Source organism: Acartia tonsa, chromosome 11 (genome assembly GCF_053477335.1).
Source record: "Acartia tonsa isolate MP-2025a chromosome 11, ASM5347733v1, whole genome shotgun sequence".
In the NCBI taxonomy this organism is placed as follows: domain Eukaryota; kingdom Metazoa; phylum Arthropoda; class Copepoda; order Calanoida; family Acartiidae; genus Acartia; species Acartia tonsa.
Window position 1 is genome coordinate 13,462,313 of NC_137270.1, and position 24,711 is coordinate 13,487,023.

General features: G+C 32.3%; 1 protein-coding gene across 3 annotated transcripts in view; it reads right to left on the reverse strand.

The window, feature by feature from the left end:
* Positions 1-5,944: 5,944 nt before the first annotated feature.
* Positions 5,945-24,711, reverse strand: part of Ubr1 (Ubr1 ubiquitin ligase) — a 74,598-nt gene continuing 55,831 nt past the window's right edge. The window contains exons 37-58 of one of the 3 annotated variants that reach the window (XR_013883968.1): positions 21,744-21,843; positions 21,210-21,306; positions 17,244-17,379; positions 16,493-16,594; positions 16,185-16,272; positions 15,751-15,856; positions 14,697-14,833; positions 14,504-14,606; positions 14,196-14,308; positions 13,811-13,875; positions 13,284-13,381; positions 12,490-12,570; positions 12,023-12,091; positions 11,464-11,526; positions 10,951-11,108; positions 9,813-9,930; positions 9,286-9,444; positions 8,905-8,984; positions 8,350-8,484; positions 7,741-7,817; positions 6,634-6,870; positions 5,945-6,500 (exon numbers count right to left, since the gene is read on the reverse strand). Coding sequence is in view for 2 of the 3 variants with exons in the window: in XM_080176824.1 (XP_080032950.1) it covers positions 6,839-6,870; positions 7,741-7,817; positions 8,350-8,484; positions 8,905-8,984; positions 9,286-9,444; positions 9,813-9,930; positions 10,951-11,108; positions 11,464-11,526; positions 12,023-12,091; positions 12,490-12,570; positions 13,284-13,381; positions 13,811-13,875; positions 14,196-14,308; positions 14,504-14,606; positions 14,697-14,833; positions 15,751-15,856; positions 16,185-16,272; positions 16,493-16,594; positions 17,244-17,379; positions 21,210-21,306; positions 21,744-21,843 (2,117 nt within the window). In the remaining variant the exon portion in view is untranslated. Of the gene's footprint in view, positions 6,871-7,740; positions 7,818-8,349; positions 8,485-8,904; positions 8,985-9,285; positions 9,445-9,812; positions 9,931-10,950; positions 11,109-11,463; positions 11,527-12,022; positions 12,092-12,489; positions 12,907-13,283; positions 13,382-13,810; positions 13,876-14,195; positions 14,309-14,503; positions 14,607-14,696; positions 14,834-15,750; positions 15,857-16,184; positions 16,273-16,492; positions 16,595-17,243; positions 17,380-21,209; positions 21,307-21,743; positions 21,844-24,711 lie in introns of those variants that run through there. The other 2 variants (XM_080176824.1, XM_080176825.1) reach the window with 2 other exon arrangements.

Here is a 24,711-nt window from a genome sequence, read left to right on the forward strand (position 1 = left end):
CGCCCTTAACCGTTAGCTCTTTTCTTTAATTTAGATATGTTAGAATTGTCCTATCAATGTCAAATTTTGCAAGGTGATTCCTATAACATATAATTATAACGTAGCAACTCTATAATTGTTACCAACATGTTGATTTTTAACCTTTTTAACAACAACTTTGTATATGTTATAATTATCCTATTCATCTCAGTTTTGAAATACTGCTGTCTATTAAAACAAGGTACAATGTTATTAATGAAGCATCTCCATAATACAGTCTTAGAAATGTAAGTATGTCCTTAATCAGTATCCTGTATTTATGCATTTTGCAACAAGTTCTTACAATTTTGTTTAGACATATACATTTATATTCTGTAAGTGTCAATGTTCGTTTGTCCTGCCGTTTCATATCTTCGCTTTCATGGATGTTGTCATTCTTGTTTTAATTCTTAAGAATTTTGGGTTTATAATAACTTCGCTTGTATAATGACACTATTGATTTTAATAATGTATGTAAATCTGTAAATATGTAAATCTGTTAATCATCCAAAAATGCATATTTTTGATCCACAATTTAGTAGCTAAGCTACATTATGATTAACTTTGTCAGTCTTTCTGTCTGTCAGTCCGTAACGCTATTTGGGATTTTCTATGGCAATGAGCATTCAGTATTTAATATACTTGGTCCGTCAGTCTATCAATCATGCTACACAAAATACAAATATTAAAAAAAATTGTGCTTCGCTACTTATGGATGCTTTCATCATTGCTATATAAGTATTATTTGAATCATTTTATTTTAAAGCCTCTGTGCCTAATTTTAAAATATTATCTATATTACATTTATTTTCTGCAAATTCAATTAATTTTATATAACTTTTAATATCGATTGATATAATGATTTTATTAGAGAAACTATTCTACAAGAAATTATTGTCTGTCGGTCTATAAACCAGTCATGCTTAGTGCATCAAAACTGAGGTCGATTCTTAAACCAGTTTAGGTTGGCTAAATCGGCTATATCACAAAAATTGTTATTGTAAAACAAAATCCTCCAAAATCATATAAAAATCTACAAAAATTAAATAAAATGTTATGGTTATAAATAACTCTTAAATGGTTTTCAGCACTTTGCTTTAAATCTATAGTTAAATTTGTACAAAAAGAAATTTTGTAATCTGGAGACCCATGCCGATTTAGATATCCTAGAATCCACCTCTGAAATGCATTTAGTTTATATCGACAATATGACATTTTGTAAGTGATCATGGCTGATATGTTATCGACATGCATAATTAATCCAATGACATATATCATTATTGTCGAGTATAATGCATTACATAATCCTATTATATAAAGTAATTTTTTTACAGGAACTTAAGATCTCAATAACTACTGAACTGATTGAGTTTTCCTTTTTAGGAAAGCTTTAAATAGGTCCCGGAATGGTTGTAGGCTATTATATTTTTATTTTAAAGACATGGGGTTGTTTTGGGGTATTTTATTTATATATTTAAGTCCTAGAGTGGTTTTCGACTATTTTATGTCCATTTTTACTCTTTTAAAACAAAGTGCTAGGGGCGCAACCTGTAGTGTTTTATAAAGAGGTCACTACTGACTTGTTTCTAGCATTATAATACTCTAATGACATTAAGACTTTATATTCAGGTCGATTTTAAGGTCATTTTTAAAAAATTTGCTACTTTTGGTCCTTGTTATAATTATGAAATTATCTGAAATTGTTAAATCATTAAATTTAACGATATGTTATTTTTTTTAAAATGTGTGTTTATTTAATAAAGTTTCTGTTAACTTTATTCTAAAGTGTGTTACCTTTTTTATTTTTTATTATTAATTGACCACAACTTGGTCAAAAATGCTCACAAATCGGACCTTTTTCGACCGAAGATACTCAAATGGTTCCTTTACAAGCCCAATCAATCATTTTTAAGATATCTTTAAATTTCAAGGAAAATTGATGAAAATACTAAAAAAAGGCAAATTTGGGTGTTACCTTTTATATGCACAGATACCAAAAAATTTACAGAAAAAAAAATTATTTTTGCTTTTCTCTCATTTTTAAAGTTTGATTCTGTTAAATTGACTATTCTTGAAGGGATTTATGCATTGATTATACTGAAACATAATATTGGGTAGAAATTAATGTATTTTAAAGAAAGATACTGATGTAGACTACATCAGTATCTTTCTTTGAAATTGTAGATAAAATTTAATATGTATATATATCGGTTAGCCGACGTAGAAAATAGTCAATAAAGTGCATAAATTCTATACCATTTAGTAAACTTAAATGCTGCAATAGTATTAATATATTATCATAAGTTGCAACGCACCTAGATTCTAGGGCATGGCAAAGGGGGTCAGGAAAATAGCTTAAAACCAACCAAAAACAATTATAAAGCTTAACTGGAAAGTACATATTATTCGGACTACCAATTTACGAGATCTTTAGCTTCAGACAAAAAAAAATTACTTCTTTATATTATAGAACTAGCGGATGCGTCCCTAGTATCTAGGGATATTCGAAGAGATATGAAAATGCAGATAATAGCTTAAAACATCACAACACCTTTTCTATATAAAAAATAAAATATCGGTTCAGCGGTTAGCAAGATGCTTCGCTACAGACAAATAATTACTACTTAATATTATACTAGCGGCTTCGCCCTAGCCTCTAGGGGCTTTGCTTAGTATTTTAGATTAAGTCGACCCCCCTTTTTTAATTTTAGTTTAAAATTGTTTTTTTCTTTTTTGGAGTTTTTTTTCTTCCTTTTTTTTGGGGGGTTGGGGGTGTCCAGCCCCCTAAGAAAATAGCTTAAAACCATCACATGACCAGTAGGCATATTGCCTGAAGAGTAGAGCGCAATCGATTCAGTGGATACTGAGATCTTAAGCTTCAGACGGACTGACGGACGGAAAGACATCATTCTACTTTGTATTATTGATAGATGTCAGCCATAACCTATACGACAATTATTCAACACAAACAGTTGAATGTCTAAAAATTGCTGTATTTTTATCTTTGTCGACAAAAACTATGAAATTGTGTCAATACAGTGCTTCAAAGGTCGACAGGGAATAAAATATTTTATAGTTGTTGTTCAATTATTATGAAATTACATATTTGAATATTTTTTTATTAACTCAAGTACCTCGCTTTGTTATTAAATATAAAAATCTGTTTTCAAGTATTTGTAGTATATATTTGTTTTGTAAATTATGTAGATTTTTATAAAATAAATATTAATTTTGTATTTACGCGGAATTTTTTTATTGTTAGCGATGCTACTCTATTTGAAACTCGAGTTGGCATGACTTTCTACCCTTGTCTAGCTCTTTTTGTACCCCTTTCTCTTTCATCTAGACAGGGAAAAGAACAATTTACCCCCCCCCCCCACCAAAAAAAAAGTTTTGAAAAATTATCATTATTTCTTCCAGTTCCCTATCCCTGTATACCCTACCCAATGATTTTCTTAAATTTTGTGAGATTATTGAGGTTTTTGGTACTTTCCCTCTAAAAGCCTAGCGAACTTTGAAACCTTCCCCCCTTATTTAAAAAAATAGATAAGGGGTTTGAGCTTCTGTACCTAACTAGGCCCTAGAGTAAAAAACTACCCCCCCCCCTTATCTTATTAGAGAGGCAAAGGGGGGCTTCTATGCTCAACTAGCCCGTTTGTGAGATACCGCCAGCATTGCTCAATATTATCAGGTTTAATTTCCGGAATAAGTCAGATATATGAAAGATGTTGACGTCCAAACGACACCTCTTACAGTCCCATTTCATTAAAATTGGCATAAAGACATGAAGATAGCTAAGACTCAAAAATGCATACTATAGAACGACTATACTAGCTTCTAAGCACGTTCTATTCCAATGGGCGTTTTCATGTTAGAATCGATATATTAGTACCTGGATATTGCACAATATTTTCATGTACTCTGATAAAGCGATACTCGCAGCTGGCTAAAATAATGATACCCCCATTCACCCATTCACTTCATCCCCTATGACTGGATGAACGAACAGACCAATAAATGAGGTCCAGAGTAGCAAGATAAGTTGACAACAAAGTTTCCCCTGTCGACAACAATAATTGGCAAAAGTTATCCACCTCCCCAAAAGGGATGGGGAATGGTAAGATAAATCAGAATACATACAATAAGGTTGTCAAACTATAAATACTTTACTACAGGGGAGATCACTAGGACCACCCTTAAGTTGGAAGCAATACTCTTTTATACTCTTTTATGACAGTGATAAGAGAATGGACAATAAACAAATGTTTGGCGCGTTTACAAAAAATGATAAATCATAAAATATTTATGAATCAATTCTAAATAAGGCTACCTTAGGGAGGGAGGGGACATTAGACTTTAAATGAAGCTGACCACCAATGTTTATATACACGTTCTCTAATTTGTTTAATGATAATCCATATACAAAGTAAGTTTTCAAACTTTTCAACCAATAGTTTTAATCTCCACCAGATAAGTACATTAATTTATCGTCTATTTTTTAAATTTAATTATGTATTTGTTCATTTATAAATTACAAAGGCAAATGCAAAGTTTAAAATGGCCGAAATAAGTAAAATTTTATTTGTGTACTCTAGACTTTTGTAAAGTGTTTGATAGTATTCCTATTACATAGCAAAATTAGATCTCTCGTACCGCTGAAATATTCAGGGATTAAACAATGTTCTATAAAGTCCACAAAGTTTTTAAGCTAACGAATAAGAAAACATTATTGTAAAGCTTTGGGGATTAGTTAATTAATTAGCCCAATGTCTACTTTCTAGTGACAAAATAAAAGGTAATTGCAGATAAGTCCTTTAAATACTTGTAATCCAATTTAGGCAACCATCAAGAACAAAAATCAGTTGGAAGGTTTTTAGATTAGATGGTTTTACGAACTATTAGAGAATAGCGAGGCTATCTCATAAGGTTTAGTGCAGTATCATGCTTCTGAAAAAGAAAGAAAAGTCTGTGCAACTCTTACCTACCTCATACTGGCGAGGCTGCTGTCCCCGACACCTTAACGCCAGGTCCAACAACCTAGGAAGGGCCAAACTCACAATTTCTGTCCAAACACCGGGAATATTAGGTTAAGTAACACCAAACAGACAACCAACTCTTTGATTGAACGACCTTTGGCCAGACGTTTTAGGCAAAAGCATTCTTCCTACTCTGTCTCGGTACGAGATTCAAACTCAGCACCTCCCCGACGACGATCGACTCTTGTAATACCAGTAAGGTAGTGAACATACGCCTGTAAATTATAATAACATTCAAAGTTCCAAATGAACGATTTCTTATTGACTTGTGAAAAATTAGGATTCTTCTGTTAAATAATTAGTTGGTAAACAAAGAATTTTTTTTTAATGCAATATCTCACCCTCCCGGATATACTCATTGATACATAATTCTGATATCTCTATATATTTCAACCTCGGTCCGCTTTAGCAAATTAATTCTAAAAACAATTTAAAACTTTTTACATTTTGATTATTATAAGAAAAAAAAGTAAGAAATATAATTCAATCTTAAAATTTAAGTAAAGAGGTTTTTTGTCGGATGCTAAGATCTCGGTAATTGCTTTTCCGTATGGGTTGTACTTTTCAGGGCAGATTCTTTTATGTATTATGCTACTTTAACGATATCTCATGCCTTTTCCTTGAGGCTAGGGGCGAAGCACTAAAGCAAGAAATAAGTAACTCCAATAAAATCAGTGTTAAAGACATTTTATTCAAATAGAAGCAAAGCTTTTTGAACGTAAATTCGCCATCATAAGACGGCAAGCGTGTATGGTTACTATCAGTTCATTAACTTTTGGATAAGAAATATGTGCACAGGTGCAAAGAATGTATATTGCGTTGTTTTAGTAGTTTGAACAGACATAACAATAGTTATAGAGTAGCTGCGTAAATAAAAAAAAACATGAAGATTATTTGAAACAATATATTTGACTACTATAATTATCATTACATTAACATCAAATTTAAGATTAAACCTTTATCAGCTAAACATTAAATACATAAATTGGATCTAATCGCAAATAAGACGAAAGTTAATTTTGGGAGCTTAAAAAAGAGCTGACGACTGTTCGTCTTATTTCCGATTTGATCCTATCAATTTACTATTTATTTGTTAACAATATCCATTTAATTATTATTTCCATTTATTATTCACCATTAAACTAGCTATGTGGGAGCTTAAAAAAGAGCTGACGACTTTTCGTCTTATTTCCGATGTGATCCCATAAATTTACTATTTATTATCAATATCCATTTAATTATTATTTCCATTTATTTTTCACCATTAAACTAGCTAGGTATGTTGTTGACATTTACATATTTTTATACAGGGATGGGGAAATAGAGGATAAATTTATCTTCCCCTCCAAGATTTTGTGAAAATTAATCTATCTTCCAGTTAGCTCTCCCTGACTTAAATTTGACTATGATATATCACTAGAGTTTGAAAAAATAATTCTAGCTTAACTTTTTAAATTAATATTCTGTTAGTTAAATTTGAGTAAATAAGAATAAAAATAGGTAGGTACTAAACAAATTAAAAACATTTTTGGTAATTTTTTTCATCCACATATTTTTACCCATTTAAATAAGAAAATACCATTAAAACAATAATTTTAACTATATGGAAAAATAAAGATAAATATAAATTTAATTTCAGTATTTTTTCTTAATCTAAGCCCCTCCCAAAAAATATTTAAATAACAAAAATTTTTATTAACAAATGTTAAAAAAAATCTTTTTCTTTCTGATTTAAGATACATGATTTACTATATGATTAATACATTAATAAAGTCTTGTAGGTCTTACAATGTAATCCAATCTGGAACCAAGTGACCTGCAAAATCATAATCATTATTGATACAAAATGCACTGTTTCTTGGATATCATTCAAATTTGCAAATTGCAATTATTATGAACTACTGAAAGGAATTATGATGTTTGACCGTCGGAAAAAAATATAAGAAAAAAGGCTCAGTTAGACGATTTTAAAAATGAAAGAATCATTCTTCTATCCCTACTGTAGCCAAAGTTTGAGATTTTTTTGTTAACTTACTTGAACAGACATACAAATAGATTGATTGAGTTCAATTACAAAATTTGAAAACTGTGAAAACCATAGTTCTATCTATACTACTAGCGGCTTCGCCCCTAGCCTCTAGGGGATTTTTTCCCCAAGAGGTAATTAAAAAAAAAATTAGAGATGCAACCACTTATTTCGAACATATTAAAAAAAAAACCATATTTTGGTGCTGCGAACCATAATCTATAGGTTCCTATAACGCTTTCTTTTCAATCTTTTAATAAATTTTTTTGGGGGGGGTTTGGGGGTGTCCCACCCCCCAAGAAAATAGCCTAAAACGGACAAACAGACAGACATCATTCTACTTTGTATTATAGATATATCCAAATTAGTTAGTGTGAGTTAGGATGTAACGAACGAACGGACAGACAAACTTTTTCGGGACCATTGTTTTAGATGTCCCAAAGGCAATACAAATGACAAAAAAGCATTGATTTTTTAAATTGGTGGAAAATGTGAAAAGTATATGAGCATTTTTTAAAAAGGCATAAAAAATAAAGGTCTAGCATTCAAAAATATTTGAAAATCAATTTTGTAAAACGATTTGAGATTATGAATCGTCAAATGCCTTGCAACAAACCAGATTCAATAATATCTACTAATTTTCTATCCATCTCTCTGTACCTGAAGCTGCGTACAGGTTCCTGGTGACCTCTTCTGGTATCCAATGGTTCACCCACATACGTTGCAACTTCTTGTAACTAAACAAAATAATTGTGGATTTTTTTGGGTTTAATTTTCGGGAAAAGAGCGTTAAAAGGGCAGCGGTTAGGTTATTATAGATACTGATCAGTCCGAGGTTGGGGAAAGGAAATATAAGCCCTGCTGAAAAAGGGCCTCCCGCATGGGTCTGGCAAAATAAGAAATTCCTTCTTTATTTTCAGTTTAATTAAAATACAATCAGGGTCTTTCAGTTTTTATCAGACACTCAAAGAGGAAAGAGAAAAAATGAATAAAAAAAGTCCACTCTTAGTTTAGTTTAAATCTTCTTTATATAATTGCAAGGTTACATCAAAAACTTTGTAATGAAATAATATAATATATAAGATAATTTAAATTTTATGTACACTTTTAATCCTTTAAGGTTGAAAATCATTGATAATATTCTATCCTGAAAGGGTCAATTGGAAGTCAAATTATGCACTCAATTGGAACCCTAAAAACAAACTTTTTTCTTGCATTGCAGTCTTATTCTTGACTTGCCCTACAATAATTTACAAATCAACTATTTACCTTTCAACACAGAGAGTTAGGGGATTACCCCTCTCCAGTCCAGAATCTGTTTCTCCATACTGGTCCAGGTAGGGGGTGGGCACAAAGCAGCCCCGTGAACGACCACTTAACATCACCATCTTACACTTACGCACCCTAATTAAAAGATAATTATTAATACTAAAAATCTACAAATAATTTTTCTAATTCAGATACAAAGCATAAGCAGGAAGAATGCAAAGAGAATATACATTTAAATAACTAAATAGCAAAGAGTTCTTAAATACGTTTTAAGAGCCAAATATAGACTAAATAACAAATCAAGTAGAAGCAAAACAAAACGAAACAGGAGAAAAGAGTTGTACTAACATTTATGCAATGAGTACAAGCAAAAAAATATGCAAAGAGCATAGGATACAAATAAAAAAATTGCAAAGAGCACAATAAAAATTTTCAAAGAGCACTTACAATAAAAATATCCAAAGAGCACATACAAATAAAAATATGCAAAGAGCACATACAAATAAAAATATGCAAAGAGCACATACAAATAGAAAAAGTGCAAAGAGTATATACCTTAAAAATATTCCAGTTCCAACACCACAGTAATGGGCATGAGCAGTGCAGGCACCAACAGATAATCCACTCAGCTCCGTCTGTTAGCAAACACATTAATTGTTTGTTTGGAATGATTATTATAATAAACAAAAGGAGACTCCACTCAATGAAAAAAAAAACTATGAGAGTCCATTTCAACAAGATTATTTTTCATAAAAACTGATGCCTTTTTTAATGGAAAAAAATCAAAATTACTTTCTGTTACGCTGCATAGAACGATTTAAATTATATGTAATAAAATTCCAAATGCGCTTTTTCATATAGAATATAAACATCCTACTGATTCGGAAGATGGAATTAAACATCCAATTACTGAATAGAATAACAAAAAATAAATTCCTGGCAACAGTAGGACTGGGAGCAAAGAATTTCTCCACAAACCAAACACATGGAAGGTGTATTTCTGGCATCAGGACCCACAGTTCTGGGACATGTGAAGTTGGACACCAAGTTTATTAGCTCACTGTAATCTTTAGGTAGTGTGATCAATTTGGGTACCTGAAATAAAGAAAAATATTCCAGGGATCTAAAGGGATAGAACAATGGCCGAAAAGTTCATATAAATACCCAAAGAAGAAACACAAAACTACCTCTTCTGTTGATAACAATTGGTGGTTAAAAAGTTTGGACTCTCTACTTATTGAACCAACTAATCAAAATTCAATAAAAGGTCCCATTGTTGTTAAGCAAACGAATAAGTAAACGTTATCATAAAACTTTTGGGATTAGTGTAATAAACAGCCCAATGTCTCCTCCCTCTCTCGAGTATATACTATAGCTTGTGCGTTAGATTTTAATGGCTAGATTAAACGTATCTTAGAGCATGTTACATTGTTACCTAATGTACCTCCTAGCCACAAACTTACCTGTAGAATGAAAGATTGATTGCTGGGATTGTCAGCGTCATTGAAAGTGATGTGAATATTTGGATGGTTCACCCATTTCCTCACAATAGACATTGAGTAGTCGGACTCAAACAACTCCCTGATATTCAAAATAATTCTTTAAGAGTCTATATAATTGTAAGAAAAAATTATTATAATCATGTTTAAAAACCAGAGAGGCATAGATACTAAGATAAATTATTAGGTATTCTACAAATATTAATTGTAATATATCTTGTTAGCTTTATAATATTTAATTTACAAGCAGATACGCCCCTAGAGGCCACTAGGATCACCTGAATGAAGGAGGATGGTGGAGTGGGGGTGGCGGGGTTGAAGGGGTTGAAGGGGAGTCGACCTCCATTTTTAATTTTAAAAAGAAAAGGTAAAAAATATTTCTTTTGTTTAGAGGTCATTTTTTGGATCTTGGAAAAAGTAGCTTCAGGACATTTACTTAAGAAAAGTAGCTTCCTAAGAAAAATAGTCTCTAATATGGCCGCAGCGCTCGGCCCACTGGCCTGCCTAGCCGCGGGCGCTCGGACCCTTAGCCTATAACCTAACCTAACCTATGTTAGCCTCAGAACATTATTTAAGAAGAATTTCATCAACTGATAATACATAGGTGGTTTAGAATTTTGTGGATTTTGCAAAAAGTGGTTGATAGATTTTTACAATTTTTAATATTGTTTTTACAATTTTTAAACGTGTTATTACAATTTTTGGTTAGGTTGGGTTATAGGCTAGGGGGCCGAGCGCCCACGGCTAGGCAGGCCAGGGGTCGAGCGCTGAGGCCATGACCTTTATTAATAGTAGAGGCTACTTTCCTTAGGAGGCTACTTTGTCCTGAAGCTACTTTGTCTGAAGCTACTTTGTCTGAAGCTACTTTGTCCGAAGCTACTTTGTCCAAGATCCCATTGTTTTCCAAGGACGATTTCTCTAGGAAGATTACCCTCTCTCAAAATAGTTATAAACCTTTCCTGGACACATGAGAATCATCACTGTAAATGATAACCATATCGGTTCAGCAGTTGGCGAGTTCTTTCAGTACACACACAGACAATCAACATTTTACTTTTATATAAGGATGAATTTTAAAAACATACAATAATTTTTAGCCTACCTTGGGTTCGCTGGGAAAGCCAGGTATCTGGCAAGCAGGGCGAATTCGTCCTCAGGTAACAGCATGTTGGAGTTCAGCTCGCTGGGAGCGATCACATCGGACAGGTAGTGGTAAAACAGACCACAACATCTTAGGAACCCTATTGAGGCCATCATCAACTGGAAAATAATAATAGTAATTTTCTTTACTTGATAGATAGACAGTCAAACGTAGAGGTATATATTTTGTATCAAACAGAGCTTAGAATGATAGTGGTAGATTAGACTAAAAACATCTCAATACAAGCAATTATTAGGTACAATGTGTTTTTTGTCTCTTAATTTGTTAAATCCCCAAACTAATAAAGAAAATAATATATTTATGACAAATTTTTGTTTATGTTAAGTGTGTTAAATTGAGCAATACTTTTGTTCCTTAATGAAAGAGAGTCGACTTCCACGAATCCACACCCTCTTCCCTCAAGTGTTATAGAGAGCTCTCTAAGAAAGCAGATAATTGAAATGTATGATTTACCTTTTTCCAAACAAGAAGAGGGTCAGCCAGAAATTGAGCTGGATATGTCTGTGGAACAGCATCCTAAAAAGATATTGCAATTATTTATATGACAGTTCCCTAAAAGTTTCAATTCGAGTAAAGAAACGCCCCCGTCCTCTCCCGCCCTTTCATTACATTATTTTTAACTAGCGGCTACGCCCCTAGAGGCCTCTAGTGGCACTTTAGATGTTTTTGTTTGTTAAAGTCTCTACGTTACTTCTTTATGTTACGATACCTCTTTATGTTACGTTAAATTCTCCCAGATATTTTTTTTTCCATTTCTCTTGAGAGTTGTTGTACCCTCCCCCAAAATAGTTATAAACCTTCCAGAACCCATGAGAATCTACCCTGTTAAGGAGAACCCGATCGGTTCAGCGGTTAGCGAGATCCTTCGGTACAGACACACAGACAAACATCATGTTACTTTAGTATAAGGATAGTTTATTTCATGTGTTTTAGTTTTTCTTTAGAGTAGATTTAGGGCACCCCATGTATAAGACAACCGCCTTATTTCTAAATGAATTTAAAATAAGTTGACCTGAATGATATGCATGATGTCCAGAAGTGGCTGGCAGTCCATGCCTTTCACTGTCACGTCAAAATCAACCTAATAAGTGAAAATTAAGGTAAATGAAATATTAAAGTTGTAGGGATCTGCTGTTCGCACTACCTTTGTCTTCAAAAAAAAATACAAGAAGAACCTGTTTAAGGGCCAAAGTATTCTCCTATATTGCTAATAAGTCATGTAATGGATAAAAGCACTGCCCTAACCTATCCTACTTCTGACTGCAATGTGATGAAATCGAGTTGTACATAGGACCAGGGATGGAGGGGAGACAAGTAAACAAACAACGTTTTCTCATTTGTTGGATAAAAATCTTCAGGCACTTAGGTAGATATGGGGTAATTTTGTTTAATATATTTATTGGAGTACATCAATTTATAGTCCAATGTCTTATCCCTTAAGATTCCTAACATAGGTCGCAAGACGAAGGTTTAACTTACATCAATATCTTGTAGTTGTTGTGGGTTTAATAGGAGTTGTGTGATATGGGCGGTGTACAACAACCTCAGGATATGCTGGTCCTAAACATAACAACAACAATCAGTAGGAGTTGTGTGATGTGGGAGGAGTACAACAACAATCAGTAGGAGTTGTGTGATGTGGGAGGTGTACAATAACCTCAGGATATGCTGGTCCTAAACATAACAACAACAATCAGTACTAGTTGTATGATGTGGGCGGTGTACAACAACCTCAGGATATGCTGGTCCTAAACATAACAACAACAATCAGTACTAGTTGTATGATATGGGCGGTGTACAACAACCTCAGGATATGCTGGTCCTAAACATAACAACAACAATCAGTACTAGTTGTATGATGTGGGCGGTGTACAACAACCTCAGGATATGCTGGTCCTAAATATAACAACAACAATCAGTAGTAGCTGAGTGTTGTGGGAGGTGTACAATAGCTATATATACAGAAACCATGTATATATAGACTTAAGGACTTAATTCACTTGCACCCATTCGTACAGAGTGTCTTTTGTATAAATCTTTATTTACTCAAGCATCTCTAGAATTTAGTGTAAAAATATAGGTATATCTTTGAACAGAATACTGTTTTTACGTAATTTAGCAACAAGAACATGGACAATATTTTGTGTACTTTTAAATAAAAATTCTGCTTATTTAGTTTAGGCAATCTACAAGTGTTCATACTCGTTTGTTTTACCATTTGATTTCAGAGCTTCGCTTTTTATGATGTTATCAATTTTGAAATGTCTAACTACCTGAATATTACATGAGGGTAGTGGCGCAGCACTTTCTCCATTAAAAAGGGATGGCAAGGAATATGTCAGGGAAACTAGCAGACCGAACATATCAGTTTCTAAAAAAATATGATCTTATATCTTTGTTTATGATTTTTCTTCTGATTAGATTTATATCTTTAAACAACAATTTACCTATCAAATATGAAATTTATGACAATGTGCATCCAGTCTATATATTGTTTTGTGCATCAGTCTGTCAGTAACGCTTTTTATTAGAGGAAACCTGATTATCTTACTTTCTATTAAAGCAATAAATCTATTTTTTATTGTGAAGATTCTTATTACCTTTGGGTATCTATTCAATACACAGTCCGCCTGTCTGTTTATCTTACTTAACTTTACAATATCTTTATTTGACTTTTCTTGATAATCTGCTCTATAGTTCTGTATATTTGTGCTTTGCTACTTATGGATGTGTCATCCTTGTTAAGTGATAAATAGCAAAGCTACTCTATTTCAATAATATTTGTATGTGTGTTTTTTACCTAATATAGAAAGATTACTGGTATCAACTTCCAGCAACATGGAAAGAATCTTCAAACTGTGGGACCTAAACAATTTCTAATTATTTATCTACAGAATTTGTTAGTTCGAGTCTTACAGCATCGTATTTTGACTTTTTTAGCATACAAAAGAAGGAGAGTGCTATTGTGGTTAAATCAAGCCTGAAAACCTTTCTTTTCTTCAATATTTACCCATTAATAGCACGGAAAAATGGACGGACAAAAACGGAAAAAAGTGATAATGAAAAAGTGGAAATAATTTTTTTTAGAAATACATCTTCAATAACAACCGAATTAACCCTATGGAAACGCACGGACATGACCACATAGAAAAGCTAAACTACTAAAATCTAATTTTGAAACTTACCTGATAACTTTAGGATCACCAAAGTTTGAGCCAACAATGCCGCAAAACCTTATGAGCGCAGACAAACAATCATTGTGGCGGGAAGATAAAGACCCTAGAACCGGTTTCTCAGCCTTTAAGCAGGGTTGCCAGATTATAATTATAAAAAAAACTTTTGCAAAATTGATCATACAATCCTTATTAGGTAAACAATGTCATGAGCTATAATATGCAATTAAAAAATTAACTTCTTCTAAGTCTTTTCTAAGTTTTAGTTTATAAAATTTTTTTTTAGACATCTACTCCATTAATTAAAATGGCAACCCTGCCTCCATTGCGGATACAACTATAGAAGTGATGGTAAATCCGCAAGATTTCCAGACCAGCAAAGGAATCTGGTCATCCGGGTCTGAGGATTCTCCATTGCTCATTCTAAATGTTACAAAATAATTTGTAAGTGCATATCTGATTATTTATCGGTATTTTGCTTATTTTGTTTCAGAAAATCACAAAATTATCTACCTGAAAATAGTTTGGCAGAAGAGATTCATAGTTTCATAAACAGATCTGGGGAAGGATAATTCAGCCCCGGCCGGAACAGCGTACAGGTTGGCGAATGACCTTCCATCCAGGTGTTTACCCTCCAGCTCTTTGGATACCTTAACAATATTTATGACTTAGGCATTCTTTAAGAATTGACACTTCTGTAGATTAAATTATTGGTTGAAAAGTTTAAACAACACTATTTTGGAACCAAACAATAATAAATTTTTTTAACAATTCAATTAAAGTACCCAAAGTTTTAGAGCCATCGAATGAGAAAACGTGAGTATAAGACTTTAAGTACCAGAATACAAAACAGTACCATGTCCACTCCTTCCCTGGATTTTCAGCAGTTAAAGATTAATATCTCAATTGAACTACAATATACACATTAATAAACAAAAATTTGCACCTATGCAAAATTAAAATATAAGTTAAGTTTAAAAAAAAAACTTTGTCCTAATTTGACCATCAATAACAAGAAGTTTGTTATGATAAGCTTTTAATTTTATTTGAGGATCTCTCTTTCAAAAACTATTTCTCAAAACTAGCGTTTCGGAGCCGTATAATTTAGATGCGGCTCCGGCTCCGCGAAGCCGTATCTGGAAATACGGCTCCGGCTCCAGCTCCGACTCCGGCTCCTGCTCCTACCTTAAAATTAATATATCAATTTTTGTTCATTATTGAATTTGATAAAATAAAATAAATAATATAAAATATTTTGCTTTTATTTAATTAAAGCTATATAAAAGTAGAAGGATGTGTGTCTATTTGTTAAGAAACAATAGTTTTTCAGTTTATTTTATAGAAATAGACCGTTGCCAAATAATAATATTACTTTAAAAATCATTTTTAGCTAATCTGGAGCCGGAGCCGTTTTTAACGAAAAATACGGCTCCGGCTCCACCAAAAATGTTGCTGCTCCCAGCTCTGGCTCCGAAACGCTGATCAAAACTCCAATCTGCCTATCTTTCTGTTTATCTCCTTAATTTGACTCTCTGTCTCCATAATATCTGACTATCCATAAAAGTACCTGTTCAAGTGGGCAAGTGGTAAATCCTGTTGTCTTACGGCTGGAACTTGCAGATGGAGTAGCGGATTGGTCACTATCAGATCCACTATCGTCTGTTACTGCTTTCCTAAAAATATATTTACATATATTTTAATTACAGAATATTTTTTTACAGTATGGCTTCGAAATCGATAAATATCCACTAGATTAGATCCGGTCCTCAACAATACTGAAAAATTATGTATAGCATCGTGTTAAAGACAATTTAGCAAGAATATTAAAATCATAAAATTAATACCAGTTTTGTTAAACCGGGCCTTTGAACCATCGATGCGATAAATAACTATTTATTTTTTCAAAACTGTTTTCTTTAAAAAAAATGTTATGATTCTCTTTCAGTAGTTAAGGATGATCCGTTTATTTTCTTAGATGCATAGCTTTGCAGAGGCATTTACCTGTTTTTAAGGGCAATAAACAATCCTTCCAGCCAGGCAGAGTATCCAAGCTTGATATTTATGTGTCCACTTTCAGCTGCACCACCACCTTGATTAATTTTAAATGATACAAAGAGCATTAAGTGCAATCAAGATCAGTCAAGATTTTACAAATATTTAGAGAAAAACAAACAAATGAATATTCAATATGAAGATCACAAATACCTAAAAATGCAAAGATTACAAATAAATACTTAATAATGGAAAGAGTACAAATACCTAATAATGCAAAGAGTACAACCAAATACTGTATAAGGCATAAAACATACTTGCTGGCAATTGAGAAGTTCTTTGTCCTGCAGAACCAGAATAAAGCCTGTCTTCCATCTCTGTGGCTGTTGAAGAACTGGAAGATGAATCCTCAGAATCTCCTAAAAATATAAAATGTTACTTTATTTTTGTAACATTTACGTGAACAAACTTAAAATGATGCTTCCTGTAACGGCTAATTTGAAGAAAAAAGTGTAGAAACTCCATAATCATTGCCATTTTATTGAAAATTTCTATATGATATAATTGCCTGTATGGTTTATTCAGCTTTTATTTCATGGAGGTTGTCATCCTTGTATTAAATCAGTCACTAATAAATTGTGGTGTTTACATTAAACCTCTAATAAAAGTCACTTAATAAAGTAAAATCTTAATCTTTGGTGCAAATTCACTTCACCAAGGGTCATTTTTCAGCAAACGAAATTAACCTTATGATCTTTTTTCGCTTAAAATGAACAGTATCTTCCTTATTTATCAACATATTTTACATCTAGAGTACCAAGTCTGGCTAGTGAAGTACATGATTGCTCGGCCAAACGTCCTAAAGACAACCAACCGTTTGATAGCACGTCCTTTGACTGGAAATCTTTTAATGTACAAGGTAATGAATTTTGCCTATTTTGTACCAAGGCATTCCCTCTACTATAACTATTAATATCGTTCCCTTGTAGGAACATCTTTTAACTACTTCAGTTCTGACTCGGTGTTTCGTTCTGTAAAAGGTTAATTCAATAAGGAAATCTTTGTTACCTGTTGATTCATCATGACTGGTAGTTGGAACAGCATGGTCAGGAACAGGTTTCATTTCAACTTCTTCAACCTCAACAACTTTCTTATCATCCCCAGCAGTAGCAGCTTCTGGTTGTGGCACTTGAAGCCCGTCATACTAAAGAAAAGATAATATAAATTTTCAAATAAGAGCAAGTGAACTAAACACCTAACAAAAATTTTAGCTTTTTTTGGAACAAAACACTAGTATCTGTTATATGTACCTAAGTAGTTGATTGAATAGAAATATTCTAAATAAAGAGAGGGGTAGGTTTCTGGTAAAATCCGTAATGTTGGTTATGTGTTATAAGTAAAAAACAGTAGTAGAACGATAAAAATTTATGTTAACTTTTAAATTTTTTTTGTCTATAGTTCTTTTCAATAAGAAATACACATACAGTGTGGCCACAACCAAAAAAATACTGATACTGAAGAAAAAAAAGGAAATACTGAAAATACTGAAACCTAAAATAAGAAAAAATACTGAAAATACTGAAGAAAAAAAAGGAAATACTGAAAATACTGAATCCTAAAATAAGAAAAAATACTGAAATACTGAACAAAAAAATACAAATACTGAATAAGTATTTTTTTTATATGATTCCTCATTTCAAAATTTCATATATCATACCTTTATAATTTGGGGGATATTTTAAAGACCTTTTAATTTTGCCTCTTAGATTTTCTTGCACCAATTAAGCATAGGCTTTATCTTTGGACTTAGAGGATAGGTTATTAGAGATAAATCATAAAATCAACCTTATATAATGAATTTTCCCAAGTTTTAAGATTTTTTGGATAGGCCTCCAGGTTCTGGAGCTCCAGGCCTCCAGGTGGTTTCTGGACAGGTAAAAAAAATAAAAATTTCTTATTTGAAGAGTTAGAGGTGAGTTTATAAAACAAAATAAGCTTCTTTTCATATATTATTTACATATTTAAAGAAAAAATTACAATCGGCCTCCAGGTTCAGGTGCTGCAGGCCTCCAGGTGGCCTCTGGACAGGTAAAAAATTAAAATTTCTTATTTGAAGAGTTAGAGGTGAGTTTATTAAACAAAATAAGCTTCTTTTAATATATCATTTACATATTTAAAGAAAAAATTACAATCGGCCTCCAGGTTCAGGTGCTGCAGGCCTCCAGGTGGCCTCTGGACAGGTAAAAATTAAAATTTCTTATTTGAAGAGTTAGAGGTGAGTTTATAAAACAAAATAAGCTTCTTTTAATATATTATTTACATATTTAAAGAAAAAATTACAATCGGCTTCCAGGTTCAGGTGCTGCAGGCCTCAAGGTGGCCTCTGGACAGGTAAAAATTAAAATTTCTTATTTAAAGAGTTAGAGGTGAGTTTTAAAAACAAAATAAGCTTCTTTTAATATATTATTTACATATTTAAAGAAAAAATTACAATCGGCCTCCAGGTTCAGGTGCTGCAGGCCTCCAGGTGGACTCTGGACAGGTAAAAATTCTAAATTTCTTGTTTGAAGATCTAGAGTTGAGTTTATAAAACAATATAAGCGTTTTTTTTAGATGTTATTTGCATATTAAAAGAAAAAATTACAATCGGCCTCCAGGTTAAGGTGCTGCAGGCCTCCAGGTGGCCTCTAGACAGGTAAAAATTAAAATTTCTTATTTGAAGAGTCAGAGGTAAGTTTATAAAATAAAATAAGCTTCTTTCACTATATTATTTACATATTTAAAGAAAAAATTACAATCGGCCTCCAGGTGGCCTCTGGACAGGTAAAAATTTTAATTTTTTACCTGTCCCGAGACCACCTGGAGGCCTTCAGTACCTGAACCTGGATGATGATGGTAATTTTTTCTTCAATTATGCAAATAACATCTAAAAATACGCTTATATTGATTTATAAACTTACCTCTAGCTCTTCAAATAAGAAATTTATATTTTTTACCTGTACAGAGGCCACCTGGAGACCTGCAGCACCTGAACCTGGAAGCCGATGGTAATTACTTCTTCAAATGTGTAAATAACATCTAAAAATACGCTTATATAGTTTTACAAACTTACCTCTAGCTCTTCAAATAAGAAATTTATACTTTTTACCTGTCTAAAGGCCACCTGGAGGCCTGCAGCACCTGAACCTGGAGGCCGATTGTAATTTTTTCTTTAAATATGTAAATAATATATTAAAAGAAGCTTATTTTGTTTTATAAACTCACCTCTAACTCTTCAATAAGAAATTTAAATTTTTTACCTGTCCAGAGGCCACCTGGAGGCCTGCAGCACCTGAACCTGGAGGCCGATTGTAATTTTTTCTTTAAATATGTAAATAATATATTAAAAGAAGCTTATTTTGTTTTATAAACTCACCTCTAACTCTTCAAATAAGAAATTTTAATTTTTAACTGTCCAGAGGCCACCTGGAGGCCTGCAGCACCTGAACCTGGAGGCCGATAGTAATTTTTTCTTTAAATATGTAAATAATCCATTAAAAAAAGCTTATTTTATTTATAAACTCACCTCTAACTCTTCAAATAAGAAATTTTTATTTTTTACCTGTCCAGAGGCCACCTGGAGGCCTGCAGCACCTGAACCTGGAGGCCGATTGTAATTTTTTCTTTAAATATGTAAATAATATATTAAAAGAAGCTTATTTTGTTTTATGAACTCACCTCGGATCTACTGCAGTTCACGGTAAAATATTGCTGGTAACGAACATTGCTAAAAATTTATGAATTTTAAAGGCTGCTAGCTGCCAAACGGCTGAACGTACAGATCATGCCCGCACACTATTTTAAGCGGCATAAGAAGGCCTACAAATAATATGGAATAGCCATAAATCAATAATGCATAATTATCTTGCAGTGCAGAGAAATGCGCGAAAAAGACCTATTTTACACGGTTTTTCTTCAGTGAAGCTTTCCCTGTGCATCATTGGATCTTGGCTATTCCAGATTATTTGTAGGCCTTCTTATGCCGCTTAAAATGATGTGCGGGTATGATCTGCACGTTCAGCCGTTTGGCAGCTAGCAGCCTTTAAAATTCATAAATTTTTAGCAATATTCGTTTCCAGCAATATTTTACCGTGAACTGCAGTAGATCCCTCACCTCTAACTCTTCAAATAAGAAATTTTTATTTTTTTTACCTGTCCAGAAACCACCTGGAGGCCTGGAGCTCCGGAACCTGGAGGCCTATCCAAAAAATCTTAAAACTTGGGAAAATTCATTATATAAGGATGATTTTATCTCTAATAACCTATCCTCTAAGTCCAAAGATAAAGCCTATGCTTCCTGTTTACGCAAATGTGTCAAAACTCCCCCCCCCCCCTTATTATTATGCTAATTATGGTTGTTGTCTAATTAAATTAGTATTCTATTATTACCATAAAAAAAGCAAAATTAATGTACAAAGTTATAGGATAATTCAAAGGAAAGTAAAGTGAGGCGCGAAGCGCCGAAAAAAATCTGACATCAACTACTTAAATAAACATCTTATTTATGCAAATTTTTTTGGAATTTAAGAAATACCTAATGAAAATACTGAATCATGAAAATTTCCAAAAACTGAAAAATACTGAAGAAAATTTTCAAATACTGAATATTCAGTATTTACTGAAAATACTGAAGCCCCAATTTCCAAATACTGAAGAATACTGAAGAATTTCAGTATACTGAAGAATATGGCCACGCTGCACATATTTAGTGAATATTATCGTTCTACTTCTATTTTTTTGCCTTAAAACACACTCTACCAGAAACCTACCCCTCTCTTTGAAACGAAAAATGAATTACGTTCAAATCTGTCAAATGTTTCAGAAACATTAACTAACCCTTGGAAATTCATCAACAACGGAGGTCATTAGCAAAAGCATTGTGAGTTTAATTAAAGACATTTGATGATAAAATTAAGCATTTTTTGACACCATATGATTTAAAGTTTCTTGAATTAAAAATAACAATTACAAGAATATGAGATAGAAATACAATACCTGCGGTATTAAAGGAATAACACTGTTTGATAAAGTTCTGCACAATGGGCACAAAAATTCACATTTGTCCACGTCAAATGAGGTTGGATGCCGTGATCTGAAAAAAAAGTTTTTAAAGTCAAGATAGTATAAATTTACAAGTCAGGAAAGTAGAGAATCTTTCTAAAGAATTTTTTTGTAACTAATGAACAATAATTTCTAGCAAATCACTAACATTTGGGGAGGGATGGAACATTGGGCTGTAAATTACCCTAGTACTCAAAGGTTTATTATCAAGTTATCTTATTCGATAGCTTAAAACTAAAGGTACTAGTATTGACTTTTGATTGGTTGGATAAAAACTGACATTGTCCTTGCTTTTCAACAAAAAATTTCAATTTACAGAAAGGGTAATTTTGTTTATCATCATTGGGGATGTTACGTATGTTATCTTATTCGTTGGCTTAAAAACTTTCGGTACATTAATTCAATTTTGATTGGCTGGTACAAAACTAGCAGTGTCAACATTATTCAACCAATAATTTAAATGTGTACCTGTATCTTCTCTTCTCTGTTTCCACTGTGTCATCAAAATATTTTTTCCAGCAGTCAGAGTGCATCACGTGACCACAGGATGAGGTGTGGGGAGCGGGGCCTGAACAGGTTATGGTAAAAGGGGGTCATTCTTTCCGCGTATTCTCCGTACAGATATGTAAAACCGTAAAGGCAAATGCTCTTATTAAGTCAAACAGTTCTTAATTATGACCATTTCATGTATATACGTTTGGTCATAATTAAGAACAGTTTGACTTAATAAGAGCATTTGACTAACGGTTACACACAACTTTACGGAAAATACGCGAAAAAAATGACACCCTTAATATCAATATCATCAATGCATTGTTGCATAACTAAAACATTTTAATTTTCAAGTTAGAAACAAACTTATGAAACAAAAATACTATTTTTTGGATGTTATTTATTCTTTAAAGGAAATATTCTATATTAAGGTTCTGAAGTCCTCTATGTGGATTTTGAACAGGTATAATACTATATAAAATTAAGCTTATTCTACAAATAGTATACTTAAAATACTAATATTTGGATGGTATTTATCAATTTAAGGCATGTTTAAGCCCAGGTTCTACGAAATACCATAAAAAAAGAGTCGTTTTACCAGAAAAGTGGTAAAGCTGGTCAACCTGGTAAAATATACCAGTTTCGTGGTAAATTTTACCAGAAAAAATTTTAGCCAAAAAATTAGTCAAATTTTACCATTTTTTTTGTAAAATTTGACGAAACAAAAAAACCCGTTTTTTGTGTTTTAAATAAAAAACAGCTCTTCATAATCAGTTGTAGTACTTTAAAATAATGACTTTTATACAATGAAGCCTAAATTTAAATTTTTTTTTTTTTTTTCAATTTTACCACTTTTGGAAGTTTTACCAAAAATGTGGTCAATTTTACAACTCTATTTTTCAGGTTAAGTCCGAATTTTCGGACTTAGACAAAAAAACACAATTTGGTCAATTTTTACCAAAAAGTTGGTAAAATTTGACAAGGTATTTTTTTAGGCTAAGTCCAGATTTTTGGACTTTGCCAAAAAAAAAAACTTGGTAAAATTTGACCAACTTTTTGGTAAAAATTGACAAGGTAAATTTTTAGGCTAAGTCCAAATTTTTGGACTTTGCCAAAAAAAAAACTTGGTAAAATTTGACCAACTTTTTGGTAAAAATTGACAAGGTAAATTTTTAGGCTAAGTCCAAATTTTTGGACTTTGCCAAAAAAAAAAACTTGGTAAAATTTGACCAACTTTTTGGTAAAAATTGACAAGGTAAATTTTTAGGCTAAGTCCAGATTTTTGGACTCTGCCAAAAAAAAAAACTTGGTAAAATTTGACCAACTTTTTGGTAAAAATTGACAAGGTAAATTTTTAGGCTAAGTCCAGATTTTTCCAAACAAACATCCTTCTACTTAATGATAAAAATCGCAAATAAAATATAATGAGGAAATATTCAGACCTAATACTTTCCAAACAAACATCTGTTTACTCAGCACTATTTGCTTTCGTTATATGGAATATGAAATTAATAAAATATGATGATAATGATTTTATTTAGAATTTATTTCATATTATAACATAACAGGTCATATAGATATTATCCAGGTCAATACTGAAACTACAAAAGATTGGCATCCAAGATAACAACAGTCTAGTACTGATGCCTAAATGTCGATTGATAACAGTGCCACCTGGAGAGGGAAATTGTAATGCTGCTTTTATGGAGATTAATGTACTGAAGAACAATCAGGCAAGTCTCCTACCTGGAGGTACTCTGACTATTTGGCTGGAAGTTATAAAACCTGGACCTGAAAGTGCAGTATCCTGTCTCTCTGGTGACCTGGAGAATTGTTTTGAGGATCCAGAGTTTACTGATTGTTTGATAGAAACTAGTACCTCCAAATTAAAAGTGCACAAGTTTATACTTGCCTCAAGATCTCCAGTATTTAAGGTAGGTTTTTCCATTCTTACTTGTTAATTAAATTCTTGTCAATATTTTTAGGTAAATTTTTAGGCTAAGTCCAGATTTTTCCAAACAAACATCCTTCTACTTAATGATAAAAATCGCAAATAAAATATAATGATGATAATGATTTTATTTAGAATTTATTTCATATTATAACATAACAGGTCATATAGATATTATCCAGGTCAATACTGAAACTACAAAACTTACTAGTATCGTTTCTGTAAATAACATTTTTTAGAATTTTAGCTTGTGGAATGTTTGGAGCTCTCGAGTAGAACTTAATTAATAAACACCGATTGGGCGGATTGTAATCAATACGCTTTATATGTTAAAGTCAATATTTTTTAGAATTTTAGCTTGTGGAATGTTAGGTGTCAACATTGTCGTCATAATAAACACTGATTGTAATCAATACGCTTTATTTAAGTTAATTTTAACTGACTAACAGAATATTCTCTGTTCAACATTGATCGTCATAATAAAACTTATTAGTATCGTTCTGTAAATTATTTGTTAATTTTAACTGACTAACATATTTTCTCGGTTCAACATTGTCGTCATAATAAATAATGAAATTTTTTGTATAATCTGTGACTGTTACATCTTGAGATGGAACTCTAGTTGTTCTCCATGGAACTGCAAAGCTCCGCACTTCAAAACTGGTTCAACTCCAAAATCCTGAAAAAGAATATTCATTTTTAAATTAAGCAATTAAAGGATTAACAAATCAAAAAGGCCTTACAAAAAGGAAAGTTAACGGTTTTGGGAAAATTTCATGGAGAAAGTAGATACAGCTTGTGTACGTGCCTGCTTATTAGAGAAAGTTTAATTCAGTTATCAATACATAACCAGACTGAGAGAAACTAAGAATGTCTTATAACGGGAATTTGGAGTTATGGTATGAATTAAATAGTCGTATGTTAGTTTTAAGAGAGAGTCTAGAGATTAGAGCCAGAACTGACAATGTCGAGATCCAGAGGGAGGTTTGTAAG